The sequence below is a fragment of the Chiloscyllium punctatum genome, chromosome 36, assembly GCF_047496795.1.
Source record: "Chiloscyllium punctatum isolate Juve2018m chromosome 36, sChiPun1.3, whole genome shotgun sequence".
In the NCBI taxonomy this organism is placed as follows: Eukaryota; Metazoa; Chordata; class Chondrichthyes; order Orectolobiformes; family Hemiscylliidae; genus Chiloscyllium; species Chiloscyllium punctatum.
This window is the reverse complement of record NC_092774.1, coordinates 13,708,285-13,718,846: the sequence shown is the minus strand read 5'-3', so window position 1 is coordinate 13,718,846 and position 10,562 is coordinate 13,708,285. Positions and strand designations below refer to the sequence as shown.

Below are 10,562 nucleotides of genomic sequence, written 5' to 3'. Positions count from 1 at the left end.
GACAAAACGCAGAAGCAATAAAATGTCAAACCACAGGTGAAAAAAAATTGTGGCTCTCCCCCTTTTTTCCCTGTTGGCATTTGGACACTTCAAATCTGTCAATAACAGCAACAACCTCAAACAGCATACTGCGCATGTTTGCCGGTGTCAGCAACGCAGTACGCATGCTCGCCGGTGTCAGCAAAAACTGGTGCGCATGCTAATCGCTATCGGCAAATAAGACGCGAGACCTTCTTTTGATCGACCAATAGGAAGCACAGGAGGACCGGAAGGACATTGGTCCTCCTGCCAATCAGAGTCACCCCATTGTCTGAATGCGGAAGTTGGACCATGAGGTTCTGAAGCTGCTGCTGCTCGTGTCTGAATGAATATTGAGCTTCATCCCAGACTGCAAATTCCTCCCTCTGTCCATTATCTGGGAGTACGGCACTCTCTTCTCTTGTCACCTTTTCCATTTATTTTTTTCATTCTGGGATTCAGTTGTTGACTTGCAGCAACTAAAAGGAAAGGGAGTGTGTCGGGATGGGGACAGACTCTGGAAACGTTGCTCCAGGTCTGTGTCTCATTTGGCAAAATACACAGGTAGGAGGCTGGAAGAACACAACAAGCCGGGCAGTATCAGGAGGTGGAGAAGTCAATGTTTCGGGTGTAACCCTTCTTCAGGATTGAGGATGGGTGTAGGGGGCGATGCAGATAAAGGGTGTGCTGGTTGGTGAGGTGGGCACAGGTGGAGACAGGTAGAGGGTTCGATCTAGGCAAAAGGGAGGACTGCAGATGCTGGAAACCAGAATTTACATCAGAGTGGTGCTGGAAAAGCACAGTAGGTCAGGCAGCATCCGAGGAATACGAAAATCGATGTTTCGGGCAAAAGCCCTTCATCAGGAATTTCCCCAGGGTTGGGGAGTCCAAAGCTAGAGGACATTTGTTTGAGGTGAGAGGGGAATGATTTGAAAGAGACATGAAGGACAACTTTTTCACATAGACAGTTGTACATGCGTGGAACGAGCTGCCAGAGGAATTGGTGGAGGCTGGTACGATTATATTTAAAATGCATCTGGCTGGGTACATGAATCGGGATGGTTTGGAGCCGTGTGGGTCACATGCTGGCAAACGGGATTAGATTAATTTTGGATATCTGGTCATCACGGACAAGTTGGGCCAAAGGGTCTGTTTCCATGCTGTATGACTCTTAATCATCTTTGGTGAAAGCAGAAGTGTGGTTGTGAAGACTAGAGTTTCAGAGCAGCTTTCGAAGATGTTTTGCCCTTACTGGGAGCAGAAGAATACAATGAAATCTTGCATTTGTGAGAGAGCAACTGAGTAAAGGGAGTACATCTGCGATTTTGGCGGAAAATGGGAATTCATTGCACTGTGGGGATGAAGCCCAACCCTATCCAGTTATTTCAGCTGGTGGATGAGACTCGGCAGTTCATCCAGTAATATTTTGTAAATTCCACTTTGGAAATAGAACCAGTCTGATTCAAGATTGGGATACAGACAGACTCTGACCTCACAGCTTTAATGCATTGTCTAAGCTGAGATGACACCTTTTTGTGATAAAACCTTGTTATCTCAAGAAAGTGTCTTACAGGAAGTTCTGGGATTTACATATTAATGATACCTGCAACCCATTCTGAAATATGAAAGGCTTAACAATCCAGGTTTGTTCAATATATCATTTCAGTGGCAGGACACCGGAATGTTTTTCTATAAATTCTGTGCCTTATGACCTTATTCTCCACAACCATTTGATGAAGGAGCAGCACTCCAAATGCTGGTCCTTCCAAATAAACCTGTTGGACAATAACCCGGGGGTGTGTGATTTTTTTTTTAACTTTGTCCAGGTTAGGTTGGATTGATCATGCTAAAGTACTCAGTGCTCAGGGAGGTGCAGGTTTGTGTGAATTGGCTGTGCTAAATTACACATAGTGTCCAGGGATGCGCAGCTTAGAATGGATTGGCCACGCTAAATTACCTGTAGTTCCCAGGAATGTGCAGGTTAGGGTTAATTGGCCAGGTCAAACTATCCAGAGTGAAGATCTAGACCCCTCTTAAGGGCCCTTTCGGTTCGCAATTGGTCTAAAGAATCAATGAAATGCAGTATGTACAAAGCAAGGTTATCAGTTTAATAAGGCATCTTGACCCAATTCTGTCCAACAACATAGTGATTAAAGCTTCTGTGTTCCATGGTGAAGTTGTGCAATTACATTTGAAAATGACACGTTATTTATTTAGGTTTTTTAAGAGACAGTACAGCCTTAATTACAAGAAAAGACCAATCAAATGTAATAAGGTGACATGATTTAGAGCAGGTTAATCCAATGATATTTCCTGGGGACGGGGTCTTAATTACGTAAATCATCATGCCATGGTAGCAGCTCAAGGTTAGTTCAAATGGTCAATTAATGTGTCCGTGTTCATTTTAAACAAACTCCATTGTCCTCTTATCTTTGGATTGTAGCTTAATTCTGCAAAACAGCAGGACAAGTTCACAGAGTTCAATCATTATTCTCAGCCATTTTGTGTATTATTTTAAATTGAAAAGCCATTTTGTGGTTAGTAAAAATCTACATATACTTGTTGAGTCTGACAATAATCTAAATTCAAATTTTAGATCCTCACCTGAAGCATCAGAGTCTGAGGGGTGACCTGATAAACGTTTGGAAGAGGCATGGATATGGTGAATACCCAAGGTCTTTTCCCCAGGGTCAGGGAGTCCAAAGCTCGAGGGCATATGTTTGAGGTGAGAGGGGAATGATTTCAAAGGGACCTGAGGGGCAACTTCACACAGAGAGTGGTGCATGTATGGAACGAGCTGCCAGAGGGAGTGGTGGTGGTTGGTACAATTACAACATTTAAAAAGCATCTGGATGGGGATATGAATAGGAAGGGTTCGGAGGGTTATGGGGCACATGCAGACAAATGAGACTAAATTAGTTTAGGATATCTGATCAGATGAATTGGACCAAAGGGTCTGTTTCTGTGCTGTACGACACTAATCGTCTTTGGCGAAAGCAGAAGTGTGGTTGTGAAGACTGGACTTTCAGAGCAGCTTTCAAAGATGTTTTGTCCTTACTGGGAGCAGAAGAAGTTACAATGAAATCTTGCATTTGTGAGACAGCGACTAAGTGAGTGAGTACATCCCAGATTTTGGTGGAAAGTGGGAATTCATTACACTGTGGGGATGAAGCCGTACCCTATCCAGTCATTTCTGCTGGTGGGTAAGACCAGACCTCAAGACTAGGGGGAGTAGATTTAGGACAGAGATGAGGAGGAGAAAGTGAGGACTACTGCTCTTCCTGGACTATAGTGAATCTATGGAATTGTCTTCATTAAGTATATTCAAAATGGGTTTTTGCATGGTTGGGGAATTAAGGGTAGTTGGGGCAATGCTGCTAGGAGGAGCTGAGACGATGGATAGATCGGCCATGATCACAATGAAGAACGGGGCAGGCTGGATGGGCCAAATGGTTGACTCCTGCTTTTATTACTGTGAATTTCCCATGGCTAGCCCACCTTATCTGCACGTTACTGGGCACTATGAGTAATTTAGCATAGCAAATCCACTCTAACTTGCACCTACCTGGACACCATGGGTAATTTAGCACAGCCAATCCAATCGAAGCCACTGAACACTGGGTAACTGAACATGGTCAATCCACCTGAACCTGGACAAAGTTAAACATCACATAACACCAGGTTATAGCCCAACAGGTTTATTTGGAAGTAGCACTAGCTTTCGGAGCACTGCTCTATCATCAGGTGGTTGCGGAGTATAAGATTAGAATGCACAGAATTTATGGAAAAACATGACAATGTCCTGCTCGTGAAATGATATATTGAACAAATCTGGATTGTTACCCCTCTCATCTTTTACAGTGGGTTACAACTACCATTCATATGTAAATCTCAATAACATAAGGTTTTATAACAAAAGGTAACAACATCTGGGCGGCACGGTGGCTCAGTGGTTCTTAATTCTGCCTCACAGCGCTTGGGACCCAGGTTCAATTCCAGCCACTGGCCACAGTCTGTGTGGAGTTTGCACATTCTCCCAGTGACTGCATGAGATTTCTCCAGGTGCTCCGGTTTCCTCCCACAATCCAAAAATATGCAGGTGAGGTGAATTGGCCATGCTTAAATTGCCCAGTGTGTTACATGCATTGGTCAGGGGGTAAATATGGGGAATGGGGCCTGGTGGGTTACTCTTTGGAAGGTTAGTGTGGACCTGTTGGGCCAAAGGGCCTGTTTCCGTACTCTAGGGAATCTAATCCAATCTCAGCTCAGACAATGCGTTAAAAGTCAGAGTCTGTCTTTATCCCCACCTTGAATCTGACTAGTTCTGTTTCTAAAGTAGGAATTTATAAAATACAATATGTTCTGACAGCTTGCAGATTGTGCATTTTTGAGCAAAATAGAATTTATCTGAAAATATAATTCTGCAAATGCAAATTCACCCCCAAGAACTTGTGTATGCTTACAGCAAAAAAGTTTATTTCTGTGCTGTGTATCTCTATCTATTTGGTAACAGATGCTTTATTTCTGTTGGTGTAAATATTGTTGTAAATCATAGCTATGTACTAACAGTTACATGTAAGGGAAAGAGAATTCCTCAAGTAGGGCACTATCAGAATCCTGGGAGACCCCTATTTCTGGTTTACTTCCTATTGACAAACATTAAGCATGAGCACGTATTTATTTCTATTTTTTTTTGTTTCACTGAATGTTGTATTGTTCTGGAAGGTGTAAAAGGGTTGAGGGGTGGGGTGTTGGGGAATCAAAACTTCAGCAGAGCTGAACATCTTGCTCTTTGAGAACAGGGAGATCAACAGAGGACAGAGAAGCCAGGATCTGAAATCCGACCTGACACCGGATTACTGTGATCAGTGTTTTGATTTGCAATGCCAACCCTCTACCTTCACCTAGCTTCCCGTTTGACTACCCCCCTCGACGTTCAAGGACTAATCCTTGTCGTCCTGAAGCCACGTCTCTGTAAGGAGTCTCAGACCATAATTATTCTCTTCAATGTGTGCAGTCAATTCATTCACTTTTGTAACAGTGCAGCACACATGCAGACACCCTGTTTTCGGTTTAGATCTTTGCAATCCAGATTTAATTGCTGGTACATTTCCTCTCCTTGTCTCCATCATTCTGTGATGTTCATTTCCCACATCACTACATTGCTCACTGGCCTTGATTGGGATTGGCCGTGCGAAATTACCCACAGTGCCCAGGGATGTGCAGGTTAGGTGTATTTGTCAGGGTAATGTAGAGCAGTATGGGTGGGTTCCCCTTCAGAGGGTTAGGTGTGGACTCGTTGGGCCGAGTGGCCTGCTCTCACACTGTGGGGATTCTCTGAAGCGAAGGGATGGTTGCAAACAGTGCGGGGCAGGACAGCGCAGGCGCAATGCGTGCGCCCGGCTTGGCCCCGCCCACCCGCTCCTATTGTGGCGTCACAACGCGGAAGTGACACTGAATGAATGAAAATCCCTCCGTCTGGGCAAATGGTGGGGCGGGAAAATCTGTTCACTTGGAGCAATGGGAGTGAATCCAGGGCGGGAGCAGACCCTGTCAGCTCAGGGATGGGAGTTAATTACCGCGGAGGGTCGGCAGGAGGGAGTCTGACGAATAGATTGGAATCGGGGACTGGGGACGGGGCAAGTAAGTCATCTCCCGATAGAGAGGAGTAACATACTACTGCCTCTGGGGTGAAGAGCGTTCTGTGGGCCTGTATAAAGAAGTTCCTTGTGGATTGAGGAGTTTCCCCTATCAGGCTTCCCTTTTCTCGAGTCGGCCCGTCCTACAAAAAGGGATGGTGTTCCTGGGCGTCCTTAAAATATTTACCATAATGACGGGGTTGATCATTTTTATCCTCACTAGGCTTGCGACTGCAGGTAAAATAAAAACAACATGGTAACTCCCCCTGATTTCTACTGTCCAGATGGACCATCTGGTCTTTCTGATGGAAGTGTCCATTACAATAATCAATCTTCATCACGTTCCACACGTCAAAGGCGTCTGGTCCGGTGCACTGGACGACATCTCCTCAGTATAGGTGGTGGATAATCTCTGATCATTCCTGGTCGCATCCATACTTAGTGGCTTTCCCCATCAGGATGTTGTACGTGATCAGAAAGGTGAGGAGATAGCGATCCCCCACATGTCCCTCCTCTTAGTTCAAATATCTGTAATAAGATTAACATTAGAACAACAGCAGGATTCAACAACCCAACTGGACAGGGTCCACTCCTTTTGTTCAGATTCCAGTATTCTCTGCTCCTCTTCGCCCCTTTTGATTGGTGCGGTCAATCAATTTACAATGGTGCCGTTGGACCCAAGCTGAGCGCCCAGCGACTGTGACCGCCGTAGGGGTGGGAAGTAAAACCTGGAAGGGGCCATCCCAACGAGGTTGGAGACCTATGCCAGTCCAGTTCTTGACGAGCACCAACAAACCAGGCTCTACCCGTAACGAGGCTGAAAGGGAGGGAACATCGCTGTAGGTCACACGCTCCTGGGAGTGAAAGGCACACATAACATTGGTTAGAGCAAGAACATAACCAATCATTGCTTCGGTCACGTGGTGGACGTGGACTGAGAAGGGAGCCGAATCGTTCCAAGGGGTACGGAGGGGGTGACCAGAGAGACTCTCAGCTGGAGACAGTCGTGTCTTGCCCGCAGACATGGATCGCATCTGGAATAAGGCCACAGGGATTAACATAACCAGGAGAGGCCAGATTCGGCCATTAATTTGGTAAATTTAGTCTTGCGTCTGGTTAAAACATTCAACAAGGCCGGCCGCCTGCGGATGATAAGCACCGTGCAGTTGCCGACAAATACAAAGCTGGGAACAGAGTTCTCCGTTAATATTACATGCAAAGTGTGGTCCATTGTCTGAGCTAATGCACGCAGGTATACTGAAGCGTGGAATTCTTTCCTTAAACAAAATCTTTATCACAGTCTCAGCAGTAGCATTAGGAGGAGGGTAGACTTCAATCCACTTCGAAAAGACATCAGCAATAAGCAAAACATATTTATAGCAACTCAATGAAGTCCAGTTGAAGTGTCTCCAAGGGACCCTCCAGCAAGGGAGTTCTTGTAGAGATACTTGAACTAAGAGGTGGGGGATCGCCTACCCACAGACCTGTTTGATCACATACAACATCCTGATCGGGAAAGTCACTGACTGAATATCAATGCGATCTGAAAATGATCTGAGATTATCCTGGTGTCATCTGGTGCAGCAGACCAGACGCTTTCAACGTGGAATCGCTTGATCGATGGAGTGAGCTGCCAGAGGAAGTGGTGGGTGCTGGTACGATGACAAGTTAAAAGGCTCCTGGACGGGCATCTGAATATAAAGGGTTCAGATGGGTCAGGGCCAAGTGATGGCAAATGTGACTGGAGTCATAGAGATGTACAGCACAGAAACAGACCCTTCGGTCCAACTCCGTCCTTGCTGACAAGAGAGCCAACCCAATTTAGTCCCAGCTGCCAGCACCCGGCCCATATAGGGGCCAAGTGATGGCAAACGTGACTAGATTAATTTAGGATATCTGGGCAGGTTGGACCAAAGGGTCTGTTTCCGTGCTGTGTGACTCTAATTGTCTTCAGTGAAAGCAGAAGTGTGGTTGTGAAGGCTAGACTTTCAGAGCATGTTTTGCCCTTACTGGAAGCAGCTGAAAATATGTTGTTGGAAAAGCGCAGCAGGTCAGGCAGCATCCAAGGATCAGGAGAATTGATGAACCGGGCATGAGCCCTGAAGAAGGGCTCATGCCCGAAACGTCGATTCTCCTGCTCCTTGGATGCTGCCTGACCTGTTGTGTTTTTCCAGCAACATATTTTCAGCTCTGATCTCTAGCATCTGCAGTCCTCACTTTCTCCTGACTGGAAGCAAGAGTTGGACTGAAGTGTGTTGGTGTTAATGCCTTGATGTCTCATTTTGCTCCCACATTCCCAGGGACGTTAACCATTTTGTGTCTGGTCCTTCCTCAAGAAGCTGCATTGCAGGTTCACCCTGAATTGACACTTTTATTGCTTCCCAAAATCAGACCTGCTTACTCTCAGCAGGATCCCAGTGTTGTGAAAGATATTAACTTTCAGGTGGAGGTATCCAAAATTCAGAGAGATGTCAGTCTTGATGTTTTTGCTTTTTCTGCCCCTGTAAGATCCTGAATCTTCAGGGGAATTAGTTAGAGCGGAGTGAGAACAGAGGGGAAGGGAGAGTGGGATGGTGCTTTCAATTTTGTGGAATAACAAAAGGAAAGGATATTCCAGAGAAAGTAGAATTGATTGTTCAGAATTTCTACCCTGCACTGATCATCCCTTTTGTAATCCCTTTTTGCAGAGTATTTGAAAATCTGAAGACTGAAGTTTCAAAATCAACGAATGAAGGGCTTACACCCAAAACATTGACTCTCCTGCTCTCCAAATGCTGCCTGACCTGCTGTGCTTTTCGACTGACTCTCCAGTATCTGCAGTCCTCACTTTGATGTCAATGTCTGACAGTCTCTGAATCCATCGGGACCACAACGATTTTTGACTGTGATTTCTGTGAGAGGGATCTACACTTTTTGGTTCCTGTTTGAGGACGTTTTCAGCATCAGTGGGACTGGATGAGAGACCCCTCTGTTACAGCGCACTGTGTGTGGAGCCTGAAACAGTTATACGGCCTGGGAAGGGGACTTCACGGCAGGAAGGGGCTCTACACGTGTTTGTGTGCAGCTGAAGCTGTGGCCATGGAGAAACCTGAGGAATCCCGCCCCGTGGAGAAACCGTGGAAGTGTGGTGACTGTGGGAAAGGCTTCCGTGTCCCGTCTGCCCTGGAGACTCATCGGCGCAGTCACACCGGGGAGAGGCCATTCCCCTGCACCGACTGCGGGATGGCCTTCAGACATTCCTCCCACCTGCTGGCCCACCAGCGGGACCACACGGGGGAGAGGCCCTTCAGCTGTCCAGATTGTGGGAAGGCCTTCAGATATTCCTCCTCCCTGATGAGGCATCAGCGTGTCCACACGGGGGAGAGGCCCTTCAGCTGCCCCGAGTGCGGGAAGGCCTATACCGACATCTCCTCCCTGATGAGGCATCAGCGGGCCCACACGGGGGAGAAGCCCTTCAGCTGTCCCGAGTGCGGGAAGGCCTTTACTGACATCTCCTCCCTGATGAGGCACCAGCAGATCCACACTGGGGAAAGGCCCTTCAGCTGCCCCGAGTGTGGGAAGGCCTTCAGTTATTCCTCTGCCCTGCGGAGCCACCGGCGCATCCACATGGGGGAGAAGCCCTTCAGCTGTCCTGAATGTGGGAAGGCCTTCACAGACGTCTCCACCCTGCAGAAGCACCAGCGGATCCACACGGGGGAGAGGCCCTTCAGCTGCCCCGAGTGTGGGAAGGCCTTTACCCATGGCTCCGCCCTGCGGAGACACCAGCGTGTCCACACTGGGGAGAGGCCCTTCAGCTGCCCCGAGTGCGGGAAGGCCTATACTGACATCTCCTCCCTGATGAGGCACCAGCGGATCCACACGGGGGAGAGGCCCTTTACCTGCTCTCAGTGCGGGAAGGGCTTCAGCAGTTCCTCCACCCTACTGACCCACCAGCGTGTCCACACTGGGGAGAGGCCATTCACCTGCTCTCAGTGCGGTAAGGGCTTCACCTGCTCCTCCACCCTGCTGACCCACCGGCGCGTCCACACGGGGGAGAGACCCTTCAGCTGCCCCGAGTGTGGGAAGGCCTTTAGCGATTCCTCCACCCTGCTGAGGCACCAACGGATCCACACCGGGGAGAGGCCGTTCACCTGCTCTCAGTGCGGGAAGAGCTTCACCCGCTCCTCCCACCTGCGGAAGCACCAGCGAGTTCACGTGCCATCGCAGGGGGATTGAAGGAGTGACGGCCGAGTGCCATTGTCGATTGGACTATCAACCCGGTTCCGGGGACTCCCGGGTTCGAATCCCGCCAAGACAGATGGCAGAATTGGTATTCGGTCAGAAATGTGGAGTTCGGAATCTAACGATGAGACCGTTTCAAGGAGGGGGGTGGTGCGGGAGAGAAAGCCCCCATCTGATTCCCTCTCTCCCTTGTTAGGGAAGGGAACCACCATTGGGGGAAAGGATTCACTCAGTCGTTCCAGCTGCATCCTTTACCCGGTCTGGCCTACACCTGACTCCAGACCCACAGCACTCTGGTTGACTCTACACTGCCCCTTCCTGGCAAATGAGCAGGGAGCCACTTACTTGGAGACAGGGTATGGGTTAAAATTGCTGAGTGAGGCAATACTTCCTCCGGGTTACGGATGTACCAAGGATCCAATTACAAAGGGACAACTTTGTGCTGACCAATAGTAAAGACAGTGAGGGGGGGGGGGGACAGGGGAGGTGTGGTGTGTGCACTTTGACCTTGAGCTGTTCAAAAAGCAACTGCTTTTTCTCTGCCTTTTTGCTGGGGGGATCTGAAGCTGTAACAAAGTTGGGTCACAATAAAGGTTACCTGAACTTACCACCGGGCTCAGACTCTCATTGAAAGCTTTGAGCTCCAAGAGGTTTTTGTTTTAAAGCTGCTCATTTCTTTCAGCC

The 10,562-nt window shown here is 48.0% G+C and overlaps 1 protein-coding gene across 4 annotated transcripts; it reads left to right on the top strand.

Annotated features, from left to right (window-relative positions):
- The first annotated feature begins 378 nt into the window (after positions 1-378).
- LOC140460744 (uncharacterized) lies at positions 379-10,323 on the top strand. 4 transcript variants are annotated; one of them, XM_072555384.1, is made up of 3 exons: positions 379-582; positions 2,615-2,743; positions 8,345-10,323. In XM_072555384.1, the coding sequence occupies exon 3, from the start codon at positions 8,613-8,615 to the stop codon at positions 9,870-9,872; it is 1,260 nt and encodes a 419-aa protein (XP_072411485.1). In that variant the 5' UTR covers positions 379-582; positions 2,615-2,743; positions 8,345-8,612; the 3' UTR covers positions 9,873-10,323. The 4 variants fall into 4 exon arrangements, with proteins under 4 accessions (XP_072411485.1, XP_072411486.1, XP_072411484.1 ...); XM_072555385.1 differs by lacking the exon at positions 2,615-2,743; XM_072555383.1 differs by lacking the exon at positions 379-582 and having other exon boundaries at positions 2,614-2,707.
- Positions 10,324-10,562: the final 239 nt, after the last annotated feature.

Excerpts from the sequence above, each read along its gene's own strand:
- LOC140460744 (XM_072555385.1), top strand. The coding sequence starts at position 8,613 with ATGAGAGACCCCTCTGTTACAGCGCACTGTGTGTGGAGCCTGAAACAG.